Source organism: Vombatus ursinus, unplaced genomic scaffold (assembly GCF_900497805.2).
Source record: "Vombatus ursinus unplaced genomic scaffold, bare-nosed wombat genome assembly UNPS02014830.1, whole genome shotgun sequence".
In the NCBI taxonomy this organism is placed as follows: domain Eukaryota; kingdom Metazoa; phylum Chordata; class Mammalia; order Diprotodontia; family Vombatidae; genus Vombatus; species Vombatus ursinus.
The window spans coordinates 15068188-15082672 of NW_020954608.1; the positions used below are offsets into that span (position 1 = coordinate 15068188).

Genomic DNA, 14485 nt, shown 5'->3' on the forward strand with positions numbered 1-14485 from the left:
TCACGCAGCTAGTACATGTCAAGTGTTTGGTCTGAGGCCACATTTGAACTCAGGTCCTCCTGACTTCAGGGCCGGTGCTCTATCCACTGCGCCACCTAGCTGCCCCACTCTGCCCTCTTTCTCATTAACCTTATCAACTCCCATGGATTTAACTGTACCATAATCTTTGTGCAGATTATGTATGTGAGATATATGTGTCCAACTCCTATAACTCTCCTGAACTTCATTTCTGAATCATCATTTGACTATCAGACATTTCACACTGTCATAGGGACATCTTAAGCTTAGCATGTCCAAAACTGAATTTTTTATCTTTCCCCTAAATGATTTGCTCTTCAACTTCCATACTATCACTCAAATATCTCAGATTTGTTACTTTTTTCTTTCTTTCTTTTTTTTTTTTTTTTTTGCTTTTTGGTGAGGCAGTTAGGATTAAGTGACTTGCCCAGGGTCACACAGCTAGTAAGTGTCAAGTGTCTGAGGTTGGATTTGAACCCAGGTCCTCCTGACTCAAGGTCGGAGCTCTATCCACTGTGCCACCTAGCTGCCCCTTGTTACTTTTGCATTGGCCAGTCCATATGCCTGGAATGCATTCTCTTACCCCTACTTCAAAAAATCCTTCTCTTCCTTAAGACAGCGCTCAAGGACCAGCTTCCTCATGAAGCCTTTCCTGATCCTCTCTATTGCTAATGCCCTCCCTCCCAAATTACCTTGTCTTAATTACTTTGTATATATTTATGTACAGCACATACTTGTCCCTCCATTAGAATGAAAGCTGCTTGTGAAAATTGTTCCAGTCTTTGTACTTACTTCTCCACCACCTCGTACTGTGCCAGATATATTGGTGCTTAATAATTTCTTTCTGATTGATTGACTTAAAATCTTATAAGTTGTCATGTGAAGGAAGTATTAGACTTGTTCTGTTTGATCCCAGAAGGCAGAAGTAGGAGCAGTAGATGGAATTTTCAAAGAGTCTGGTTTAAGCTTGGGTGGCAGTGAAGATTTTTTTTTTTTTTTTTTGGTGAGGCAGTTGGGATCAAGTGACTTGCCCACACTCAGTTAGTGAGTGCTGTGTCTGAGATCGGATTTGAACTCAGGTCCTCCTGACTCCAGGGGCCGGTGTTCTATCCAGTGTGCCACCTAGCTGCCCCAGGATTTCTTAACAATTAGAGCTGTCCGAAAGTAAAATGGGCTGCCTTAGAAGGTAGTAACTTAAACAGTGCTGGATAATTAGTTGTCAGGGATGTAGAGGGTATTTTTTCTTGTTCACATCTGGTTTCCTATGAAAAGTCTTCAGATGTCCCTTCCAACTAAGAGATTTTTTGCTCAACTGGCTGCAGTACTCCAGGTCTTTTCCGACTTCTCCACCATGCCCCCACTTTGGGTACCACCCACACCCTTTTACAGCCTTTTTTTTTTTTTGTCTTCCCCAACTAGAGGGCAAGGGACTCGTGTGTGTGTGTGTGTGTGTGTGTGTATTTACTTGTATCCCCAGTGCTTAGCACAGTGATTACCCGAGGAGGTTACGGAATTATCTAACACTGGAGTTGTTCAAGTGGAAACTGGATAACTACTTTTCAGGGATGCTGTACAGGTAGTACTTGCTCAGGCACAGATGAATTCAAAGGTCTCTTCGAGCTGGTAGTATCCTTTCAAATTCTGTTTTTCCTCATACTGCTAATGATAAATCAAACACATTGTATTCATGTTTATAAATTGAGTCAGCTACTGGCCCAATGGTTTGAGTGTTGGACTTAGAGTCAAGAAGTTTCAGTTTGAAGAGTTTGAATCCTGCCTCCCTGGCAAGTCGCTTAATCTCTGTCAGCCACAGTTTTCTCATCTTTAAAGTGGGGAAAATAATAGTACTTAACTTAAGAGGGCTAAGGTGAAGATCAAATGAGATAACATTTAAAGCACCTGTAAATTTTAGATTATTAAATTGCTTATCATCATCATTGTTATTATACCTTTTGTGGTTGCTGTGCTCTTGTATGAATGCTATTTTTCATTATCATGGAAGTTATTTTTTCCTGTTACTCCAAAAATGGTCCCATAATTATGTTTTTATAAGTAGCATTCTACAAAGGCTTATAAACTTATGGGTAATAAATCTGAATAATTCCTCTAGAATTTTGAGATCAGTAATTATATTTGGGCCAAGAACAGTTTAATAGGCATGGATAAACATAACACATAGGCTTTTGTTAATGAGAAAGTTATGAAGAAGGAGGTTAGGCTTTTAAGAGATTAAACTGTTGCCTAGTATATATTTGAAAGATGCATGAACTCATTTTAATTCTTTCTACATCAAATCATATTAATGACAATATGTTGTTTTTTCTTTCTAGATTGGAGCGTATGATCAACAAATATGGGAAAAATCCGTAGAACAAAGAGAAATCAAGGTAGCAAAGTTGTATTTTTTTGTTCTTTGAAGCAGAATTCCTATAAATTTAATGATGTTACAGTATCAGTTTCTTTTTTAAAAAATTCCTTCAATGAGTCATTATGATGTAAATGAATATTTAACATTACAATATAAATTAAAAGGTAAGATCATCTTTGGTATAATTCTCAGTCTCTACCTTTGTTCTTTTGAATTTTGCATTCTAGCATCTTTGTCCTCTTATTTCCCTTTATGAATTCTAATGGTTGTCTTTTATCAGCTTCCCCCCCCCTTTCCCTTGTTACCTTATACTTCTAGTTTATTTTTTTCTCCCTTTTGATGCTGTCATTGTTCTGTACAGTTGATTAGATTGGTAAGTATTTCGGGGGTTTTTTCCCTCTAAGTGACTTTGTGCAAAGTATGTTTTCCATAATTGAAATGTTGCATTTTGATGCTACTAACAGAATGCTATTGAGTATAAAACAGTTTTGGAAAATCTGGTCAATTATTTTAAAATTGAGTTTTTAGAAATTAGTTAAAAACCTCTTCTGTTACAGCTTGCTTCTCCTCGCATAATTGTTGACATTAATGAACATATATACTCGTAGATTGCTGTTTGCAAGTCTTTGAGAAAATAGAAAATACTATATTAACAACATGCACTGATTCTGAATAGTAAAAATTTCTTTGAAATTATTTTCTTTTTTCTTGGATATTACTAATTAATTTGGTGATATGCATGAACTAAGCCATTGTAAAAACGTCATGTGGATTGATTGAGCTTATCTAGTTTGGCTTGAAACTGGAGAAAAGGTTGCTTATTAGAAAGTTTGATATTAGATTAAAAGCAAAGTTGTAGCCATTCTAAAATCTGGCAAATTTTATTGAATCAAAATTGTATGCTAGCACAAAATAACACTAAATTCTGGGGTTCTTTGTAATTTTTAGAAATGATTTTAATTAATGGGGATGTAAAAATGACATTTGCAAAGAAATACCATGTTTATAAACCTATGAAGTGTTTTTGGAAGGACACAGCCCAGACTACTCTACCTTATAATTTCTCAGAATTAGGAAACATTTTATTGCTAAAATAGAGGGGAGGGTAAAATGGGATTGTGTCAGTAAATTGTTCTTATGGGAACTGACTGGCTTTAAAAAAAAGCAACAACAACAAAAACTCGGGGTTGAAAGACTAACTATTGCCTCAAAGTTTTCTCTTTAAAGCTCTGACAATAATCAGTTAAGAGGCATGTAAGATTTTTATGATCAGCAAACAAAGTCACTTAGTTGTATTTTAGAGAAGCTTGAAACCTGCTGCAAAGAAATTATTTGGAGGAAACATTTTATGTATAGTTCAGAATTATTATTTTTTTGATTGAGGTTTTCTAGGCAAGTAAATACGTTAATAAATTGTTATGTAAATGGTCGTGGTTTTGAAAGAGTGAGAAATTTGACTATTTTGGGAAGCCCTTTTTACTACTTAAGTCTCTTTATTTAACAGTGCTATTAGTAACTAAGAGAAATGAAAAAAGGCCAAATATATTTCTTTTGAAATATTAGGTAGTTTAACTTTAATTATATAATTGATATTTCTAGATTTTATAATCTTTAAAAAGAAGGTGTTGATTTGTGGAAACTATTCACTGCATGATCTGCTTTTTAATAAGCACTTCAGGTTTTTTATTTTTGAGGCACCACCCAATATTGTAATACTTTTCTAAAAAAAATTGTTGTCTTGAATAATCATGAAAAAAGATTGAACAGGATTTCCTGTATCTGAAACTGTTAGTTATAATTTTAGGTGGAACCTAAACACATTTCATGCATAGGAAGTATAGATCAATGAACCAAAACATACTTTTCTAGATTTAAAAGCCATTTTAACTTTCAACTTACTCTTTTAATTTGGCACTATTATGTTCAGCATGTACTAGGTTCTTTTTATGTATATGTACATGCAGATATACTATATATTATTAAAGTTATATCTTCTGTAAAATTAGCAGCATTAAATTTGTGTATATTCAAGGAAAACTAAACTCCTTTATTGAAAATTGATAACTTATGCCTGATTTTCTATATAAATTAGTAGTTCCTGAATAGTTCCTTCTCCATTCCTATTTTAACTGACTTTACTTTCATTTTCATTTGTTTATTTATCATGCAAAGTTTTTTTTTTGAGCTCTCATTAGTAAGTAGTACCCAAACGTTGTTGACTTATCTAATATTGGCCATCTATATGAATTAGAATTTTTCCAGCTTAAATTAGTCAATCCATCAAACATTTTAAGCATCAACTATGTGCCAGGCACTGTGCTAAGTGCTGAGAATACAAGAAGAGGCAAAAAAGAGTACTCGTCCTCAAGAAGCTCACAATCTAATTAGAGAGACAACAATTAAACAAGTTGTATGAACAAGCTATTTATAGGACAAATAATAAATAGGGAAGGCATTAGAATCAAGGGATCTAGAAAGGTTTCTTGTAGAAGAGGGAAACCAGGAAGGCCAGTAGGCAAAGTTAAGGAAGCAGAATATTGCACTCATGGAGGATAACCAAAGAAAATGACCGGAGCCAAGAGATGGAGGGCATCTATGTGGCATAGGGGAAGTGCCAGGCCTAGAATGAGGAACACTCATCTTCCTGAGTTCAAATCCAGCCTCAGACACTTACAAGCTATGTGATCCTGGGTATTCAACCCTGTTTACCTCAGTTTCCTCATTTGTAAAAATAAGCAGGAGAAGGAAATGGCAAACCATTCCAATTTCTTTGCCAAGAAAAGCCCAAAAGGGATCATGAAGAGTCGGACTCAGCTGAAAATGACTAAACAACAAAAGAGATAGACTGTCATTTGTTTGTGGAACAGCAAGATGGCCAGAATCACTGGATCAGGGAGTAAGATGTAGGAAGAGTGGAGAGTTGAGAGGAAGGGAGACTAGGTTATGAAGTGATTAGAAAGCTAAACAGAGGATTTTGTATTTGATCCTGTAGGTGATAAGGAGCAACTAGAGTTTACCAAATTGGGGGGGAGGGGCGTGGCATTTTGTGTGTGACGTGGTCAGACCTGCACTTTAGGAACATGACTCTGGTGTCTGAATAGAGGGTGGATTGGAGTGGCGAGAAACTAAAGGCAGGTAGGCAGACATACCATCAGGCTATTGCAGTAGTCACGTGTACTATTTAAATTGAAATTAGATCTTATGTTCTCATTTTATAAAAATTTACCATTTATTCAGAATATGGATGATTCATCAATGAAATTAAAAAAATCTTTTAAAAACTCTTACAGCGTTCTATTAGACTGACTTGCAAAAGATGGAAGAGCAGTGGACATGGAGTCAAGATGACCCAGTTCAAATCTAGCCTCAGACAATTTTACTAGCTGTGTGATCTTGGGCAAATCATTTAACCACTGCTTAAATAAATAATAATATAAAATGAAGATAACAGTAACACCTGTCTCCTGGGGTTGTTGTGAGGATCAGATGAGATAATATTTGTGAAGTGCTTAGCACAGTGCCTTGTACAGAGTAGGTGCTCATTAAATTCTTCTTCCCTTCCCTATCCCTATCTCCTGCCTCCCAAGAAAAAAGGCATCTGAATGTGTGAAATAATTTTGGGATAAAAGGGAAATTTTAGAGCAAAATAGAGGACATTCAAGCCTATTTATGTACTAAAAATTGCCACACATTGTAAGCTTTTTATGTTGTTCAGTCATTCCTGACTTTTTATGACCCCGAATTGGGGTTTTGTTGTCAAAGGTACTGGCATGGTTGACAATTTTTTTCTCCCGTGGATTAAGGCAAACAGAAGTTAGGTGCCTTGCCCAGGGTCATACGTCTAGTGAATGTCCGAATTTGAACCCAGGTCTTCCTGATTCCAAGCCCAGTGCTTTATCCACTGAGCCATCTAGCTGCCCAGCATTTTGTATACAGACATAATTTCATGTCATATAATTTAAAGTTGAACATCATGTCATAGACACATCAACATTTATGTTGTACCTCTGTAGATCACATCTTGGAAAGACTTCAGTATCTTAAAAATCCATGTGTCATCCAAATCATTTTGTTTAATTTTGTTAAAAGGACTACATCTTTAGAAATCACATTTCTAGAATGTACCTCAGGTTCAGTTCAGCAAGAATTTTTTAAGCACCTGCTTTGTGCAAGGTTACTATGCTAATAATGCTGGGGATATAAAAAGACAATGAAAAAGTCCCTACCTTCAAGTTGTTTACATTCTATTTAGCAATGAGTGAGACCTTTAAAAAAAACTTTTAACTTAGAAGAAACAGCATTATATTTTTGATCACCAATGTAGAGCTGGAATGGAACCTGAGAGATCATCCAATCCAACCTTCTCATTTTACTGATAAGGAACCTGAGACCTACAGAGTTTAAGTGACTTGCCTAATTTCTCATTGGTAATAAGCATCAGAATTTGTTTTCAAAAGAGGTCTGCTACCTCCAAATTTAGTGCTGTTTTTGCCATTCTATCTCATGTATATATTTCAGCTGAGAAAGATATTTTTATCTTGAAGTATACTCTGTAGAGTACATTGTGAGGCAGAACAAAAATGGCTTCATCCATTTACTGAAGTGATCCCGTGACTCCTCTCCTTGTTCTTCAAGGATTTAAGCTTCAGCATTGGTTCCTTCAGCAAGTTGTTCATATGTTAGTCACAGTTATGTCAAGAGTAGGGGCTGGAATTTGAAACTAGGCCTAAAGGACTATAAAACTGTGCGTGCCTTTTGACCCAGCAATACCACTGCAAGATCTGTATCCCAAAAAGATTTTTTAAAAAGAGGTGGGGAAGACCTATGTGTAAAAAAATATTACAGCAACTCTTTGTGGTGGCAAAGAATTGGAAATTGAGGGGATACCTATCAACTGGGGAATGGTTAAACAAATTGTGGTATAAAATTGTGATGGAATACTATTGTGCTATAAGAAATGATGGGCAGGATGGTTTCAGAAAAACCTGGAAAGACTAACATGAACTGATGTGAAGTGAAATGAGCAGAACCCAGGAAAACATCGTACATAGTAATAACGATGTTGTACAATGATCAGTTGTGAATGACTTAGCTGTTCTCAGCAATACAATGACGCAAGACATTTCTGAAGGACTTGTGATGGAAAATGCTGTCTACCTCCAGAGAAAGAACTAATGGAGCCAGGATGCATTTTCTTCCTTCCTTCCTTCCTTCTTTCCTTCCTTCCTTCCTTCCTTTTTATCTGTGTTTTCTTTCACAACATGACTAATATGGAAATATGTTTTGCATGACTGCATATGTATAACAAATACCAAATTGCTTATCTTTTAAGTGAGGGGGGAGGAGAGGAAGAGATGGCAAAAATTTAGAACTCATATTTTAAAAAATGAGTGTTAAAAATTGTTCTTACATGTAATTGGGGAAAAAATAAAATTTAATTAAAAACAAAAAAGAGTGTGAGGGCTGGGTTGCCTGTGGCCTTCACCATCTGGGGTGAGGGGAGATCTCCTTACATAGAGTCTTGCTCCCCCACTGGTCAGTCAGTCAACTAGTTTTTATTAAGTGCCTACTGTGTACACTATACTAAGCACTGGGGATACAAAGAAATGCAAAAAATAGCCCCTGTTCTCAAGGATCTTACAGTTTAATGGAAGAGACAACATGCAAACAACTGTGTTCAAATAAGATATACACAGCATAAATTAAGGACAGCCTCAGAGGGAAAGCACTAAGATTAAAGGAGGACTAGGAAAAGTTTTTGCAGAAGGTGGGCCTTGAGCTGAGACTTGAAAGCAGCTGGGACAGCGAATTAAAAAACTTCCAAAATAATCTTCTTGAAGTCGTGTCACCCCTGTCTTCAAGAAGCATTAGTGCAGGGGTTCTTTACCTGGCATCTTTGAATTTGTTTTTAAAAAATGCTTTGACAGCTGTGTTTGAATGTAATTGGTTCCTTGATAATCCCATATATTTTATTTCATTCATTTAAAAACATTCTGAGAAGCAATTCAGTATGATCAACCATCCTGTCAAAGACATGCTTCTCTCTTGCACGCATGCACGCACAAGTGTGCACACACACACACACACACACACACACACGGTTAAGAACCCCTGCTTTAGTAGTTCCTTGTTGACTTTAGGATGAATCTAGTCTAGTCCAACAAGCAATTATTAAATACTGTATGCAGTGGGTTCTGGGAATAAATAGACTAACAAAAGAAAACAGCCCCTACCATAAAGGATGTTTGATCGTATTGGGTATACACTGTTTAAACAGAGAAGTGTGTTCATAATAATTTGAGGAAGAAGGAGAGAACGCTAACAATTAAAGGGACCAAAAAGGGCTTCTTGTAGATGGCACATTAACTGAGCCTTGAAGGAAGCTAGGGGTTCTAAAAGATGACAGTGAAGAAGGATCATATTTCAGGCATGGAGAGGACAATGTATTTAAAGACAGCTGGACAAGGAGGTGGAGTGTAAAGTTTGGGGAACCACAAGTAGGTCAGTTGAGCTGAGATATCTAAAATAAATCTGGAAAGCTAAATGGAAGTTAGATTGTAAAAGCGGCTAAATGGCACAGCAGAGAGCAGTGGACCTGGAGTCAGGAACACCTGAGTTCAAATCCAGTTGTAGATACTTTCTAGCTGTGTGACCTTAGGCAAGTCACGTAATCTAACTCAATTTCTTCAATTGTAAAATGAGGATAATAATAACGCTTACCTCTCAGGGTTTTTGTAAGGATCAAATGAGACAATATTTGTAAAGCACTTATTACAATGCCTGGTGCATAATAAATGCTATATAAATGTTAACTATTATTATAATTATTACCAAGTCAATAAGTTCGAATTTTATCTTAGAAGCAATAGCACCAATCACTGCAGGTTCGTGAGGGAAGGGAGTGATATGGCCAGACTTGTACCTGAGGAAGATTATTTGTCAGGTATTTGGAAAGTGACATTAGACGTTGGAAAGACTGGAAGTTTAAAGTCCAATGAGGATGCTGTTGGAAGAGTTTAGACAGGAGGGCTTCCTTCAGCCACATTTACAGATTTATTTCATTGATTCTCTTTCATGAGTTATAGTTCCAGCCAAATTCTCCTTCTTGCTATTCCCTGAACTTGGCCCATCTCCATGCCTGTTCATAGTCTATCTGCCCCTTCCTAGAATGTACTCCTTCCTCACCTCCACTTCCTAGAATCCCTAGCTTGCTTTAAGGCTCATGTGACAAATCCCCTCCTACAGGAAACATTTCTTGATACTCCTTGTTATTAGGCTCTTCTTTCTTAAATTGCTTTGTTTACTTAATTACATGTACTCCCCCAGTAAACAGACTTCTTGAAGGCCTTTTTTCAGTTTGTGTTTTGTGTCCCAAGTGCATAGAACAGTACATATATTTGAGTAGTAAACATATAATTGAGTAGTAAAATTCTTTAAAATCTGTTTCATTACATTTTAAGCAAAAATGCCAAGTATATTCTGTATTGAGTTTCTGTATATTAGGTCATTAGAAATTTAATGGAAAAATATATATGTCTGTTATGTTGAATTTAACTTTTTCATATTTTTTATATATCATGTTTCTTATAATATATTTCATAGGGGTTAAGAAATAAACCAAAGAAAACAGCACATGTGAAGCCTGACCTCATAGATGTTGATCTTGTAAGAGGTGAGTATTGGATATGAACTTTAGGTGATTATAGCATTTGATTCATATAAGATAACTTTAAATATAAAATTAGAATCTAAGAATGGGACCAGTTCTTTTCTGTCCCAGATTTAAAGAGGATTATTTTAACAATTGTAGTCACCAGCCCGTAAGTGAAGACTAGATTTTCTGATACTAAAATGTCATTAAAAATTTGTCAAAAAAAAAGTGATTTGTGATCCAGAACAATCAGTCTGTAAATAATTGTCACTGCATTCAAGGTCCTTTTCAAAGCCTTGTGAGAAATAAAAACAAGGTAGATATATCTCTGCTCATAAGAAACTTAGAATCTGTGTAGGGAGATAAAACAAAAACATATGAAATGTGTACAGTGCAGAACATCTGATGTATTGAATATGTGACAGTAACAAATGTTTTAGGAATTTAAAGAAGAGAAAGATACTTTTTGGCCACAGTAGTCAGAGAAGACTTCACAGAGGAGTTGGGACTTGAGGTACACCTTGACAAATGGGATTTTACAAAGAAAGGTAGAATGGCATTCTAGGTGACAGGAAATGACAAAGATGTGAAAATGGGAATGAACAAAATATATTTTAAAGGAAAGTGAGTATATTACCCTGGAATAAGTACATTTGTAACATGCCAAGACTGTTACTAGTTTTTAACTTTTTCCCCTCTTCTTTAAATAAATTAAATCCTGGGTTCAGAGGATAAGCGCTGATAGATCTTACCAAATTGAGAAGGCCCAGTGATGGATATTATTTCTTTAATCCAAAACTAGATAAATGCAGAGAGGATCATCACTAGGGTAGCTTCAGAGTGATGAATTTTTCAGCCGTGGGAATACTTAAAGACCATTAACTAAGCATTCGTTTGTTGGTGTAGCGACTTCCCACAAAGACAAAGTCATGTTCCTGTTCTACTGACATTTTTTCTACCTCTGAAGCTGATTTTTCTCTTGTTTTTGTATTTAGTTTGACCTCAGATTGTACATTTCCCCCTTTGTTTTATCTCTTTTTGTTTTTTGTCTTTTCGTCTTAATCCTTCTTATCATCTTGTTAAATTTCATTTCAACTCATTTCCTAGTGAAGGACAGTAAACCCTCTGAGAATACTAGCAATTTTATTTTATATATTTTTTCTTAATCTTGCAGCTTAGATAATGATATACCTTCATGATTTTTTGCATTTGGTTTAATAGGTGTGGATAGTAAATATAAAGAAAGAAATTCAGGAAGCAGTTACAGAAAATATGGCAAATTTAGGAAAGAAGAGAATTTAAAAGTAGAACAACACAAATACAGAAAGTAAAGGGATTAAAATACGCGCACATATACACATATATAAAGGATAAAAAGTGGTATAATTAAAAGCATTTAAATACAATTATTTCTTTCTCTCCTACGATAAGATTGTTCCAAGAGGTAGTACAGTACATACATCCAAAATTCAACTTTGTTTAACAGAACACAATACTATTTGTTTATATAAAGAATTCAAGTGGTATCTCAGAAGGCTGGGAAATTTATAGACTTTCTTTTATATTTGTAAAAGTGTGGGGGGAAATTTCTGTACTTATTTCATTTAAAATTACCCACATTAAAATGCATATGGTAATTGGGTTATATAATGTGAAATAGTTCAAGTACGTCTAGAGATCCATACTTAATTGGCATGGATACTTTCGTCATTGATTTTGGTTACACATCTTCCAAGTATACCAGTGCTTCAGGCTTTGGTGGAGCAAAAAAAAAAAAAAATTTATCCATCCATCCACCTATCTGTATGTCTTTCTGTCTATCTATCTGATCATCATACTCTCTGTATCACCTTGTAAGGCTCATCTCCGAATTCACCTAGTGTCGTTGTGAAAAAGTCATTCGCTCATTCCATCACTGGGTTTTCTAGTTTGATAGGATTTGTCAGATGTGTCATTGGGGGGTCACCTCTTAAACCATGAAAAGACATCTGAATAGTATTTTAGTAACGGGAAATATTTGGGGGGGGAATCTTAAATTGTTCTCTAAAACTTTAATTTCATTTTATAGATAAAATGATTAGATATGTGCACTTTGCCTTTTTATCTCTCCAGGATCTGCATTTGCTAAGGCAAAACCTGAGAGTCCTTGGACTTCCCTAACAAGAAAGGGAATTGTTCGAGTTGTGTTTTTCCCCTTTTTCTTCAGGTGGTGGTTACAAGTAACTTCAAAGGTCATCTTTTTCTGGCTACTTGTTCTTTACCTCCTTCAAGGTATGAACAAATCACAAAAATCTTTTTAGTTCTAAACATGTTTTTCAGGATGTTTTAAATAATGTATCTTTGTTTTATACATATTAACATTAAACCATGTCTTTTCTTTAGTCCAGCTACAAAACCAGTTTAATACTATGTGTGAAAAACAAGATCATTATTTTCAAGTTAAAATTTAATGAAATATTGAATATATGAATAGATGAGAGAAAATAGAAATTAGAAAAATAGGGAGTAAGGTAGAAAGAAGGTCTTTTTAAGGTCATCTCCCATAACAATAATCTACTTTTACGGAACTCAGAACATACTTATCTCATTGAAGTAAGTTCTTGCTACCTTAGAGATTATTTATCCCCAATGTACATTGTACATTGTCCCATACAGTGAACATTGTCTTAAGCTATTACTCACATGATCAGTTAGTTCCTCAATTTAAACTGTAAGAACTAGAAGGTAATTGTAGGGGCCTTCAGGTCTTCTTTAATGATGAAACATCTTTATGTTAGGAATATTTTACTATTTTGTTTATTTCACTAGTATTTAACATATTTTATTCAAATTTTATTTAAATAAATTTTCTACTTCTGAGTTTGTCCATAAACATGTTGTAATCAAAATTTTAAGATTGCATGATTATTATGTTATCACTCAGCAGGTTTGAGGTATCAGGTCACCATGGTATTTAGTTTCATCCTGGTGCCTAGTATTTTTATTATGATCTCACCAATAGTATATCTGTCTTCTCTGTTCTTCTGGTTCATATGCATTAGAGTTTTATTACTATAATAAAAAGAATTACAAGCCAAAATAGAAGCTAACTCAGGACTTATGAACCATCATTGTCCCTCTTTCAGTTGAGATCTAGTCTTCAGCCTCTGACCATTTTTACTTTGCTTCTTTGATCCTTCAAGATGTTCTTTATTATGCTAATTTTTAGATCAGCATGAAATATACCATGGCCACATGTTGCCTCTTCTTCTCTTGCCCCCCATCCCCAATTTTATATATATATATATAGTCTTCTAAAAGACTGAAAAATGATATATTTTATGTTTATTGACTAGTTTCTAGAGCCAAAGTGAATTGTTTGAGCCTTGATTTAAATGATGTGGTAGCGGAACTTGAAGGAAAACACATCTTTTAAAAAAGCCATATTTTTCTTCATACTAGTATGTTCATGAAGTCAAGAAATACAGTCTTAGCTTTGAGGTTTATATATGTATATATATATTAGCCTTACTTAACAGCTTTCTTAGTTCTTTCTCATTATTGTTATGAAATGTTTCCTAAGTATATACCACATTTTTATGTTTATGTGGCAAACACTTTCTGTTATAAGGAACATTTATTCTAACATGGGCATATAGAATAAAAATATTATTCTTGATTACTATTATTATGACCCTTGAATACCAAAGTTCAATGCATTTTGTTTTACTCAAAGAATTGTGAAATTTAAAACTGCAAGGAATGTCAAAGATCATCTAGGCATGATCATTTTTTTTAAAGGTGAAATACACAACATGACTAATGTGGAAATAAGTTTAATATGATTGTATATGTATAGACTATATCAGATTACTTGCCATCTTGGGGAGGAGGGAGGGAAGAAAGGAAGGGAGAAAAAAATTGGAACTCAAAATCTTATAAAAGTGAATGTTGAAAACTGAAAAAAAAGGAAACTAAAAAATAGCAAAATGAAATATATATGTAAATATATGTGCATATACCCACATATATGTATGTAAAAATTGTATACAATATTTTCTGCCCATGGTGCCTCCATCTCTACAAAGCAGGAGATAAGGTGGCTTTTCTTTGAGTCCAAGTTTGGTCATTAAAATTTCCCAGCATTCACTTAAAAAAATAGATAAAATAATGAGCCCAGAAAAATCACAGCACCTTTCCAGCTGTATAACCCAGTTAGTAGAAGAGCCAAGTTTAAAACAGCATCCCTACTATAGTTTTTTCCGTATATCACAGCTGTTTGAAATTGTAGATAAAATTGCAGTCAATAAGATATTTATCTAAAAAGCCTGTTAGGTGTTTGCTTATAGAGTTCACTATTATAAAAGCCCTAAGGAAATTCTCTACATGTTGTACTGTGTCTGAGTTGAAATTTAACAAAAGAGTAAACTGAGGAAAATATCTGTGCAAGATAACATTTATTAGCAGAG

At 34.8% G+C, this 14485-nt stretch overlaps 1 protein-coding gene across 4 annotated transcripts in view; it reads left to right on the top strand.

Moving 5' to 3' along the window:
- PHTF2 (putative homeodomain transcription factor 2) overlaps positions 1-14485 on the top strand; it is a 167577-nt gene that overhangs the window by 92050 nt on the left and 61042 nt on the right. For all 4 annotated transcript variants that reach the window (XM_027838699.1, XM_027838698.1, XM_027838701.1 and 1 more), the window contains exons 3-5: positions 2349-2405; positions 9989-10058; positions 12150-12308. In XM_027838699.1, coding sequence (XP_027694500.1) covers positions 2349-2405; positions 9989-10058; positions 12150-12308 — 286 coding nt within the window. The remainder of the gene's footprint in view (positions 1-2348; positions 2406-9988; positions 10059-12149; positions 12309-14485) is intronic.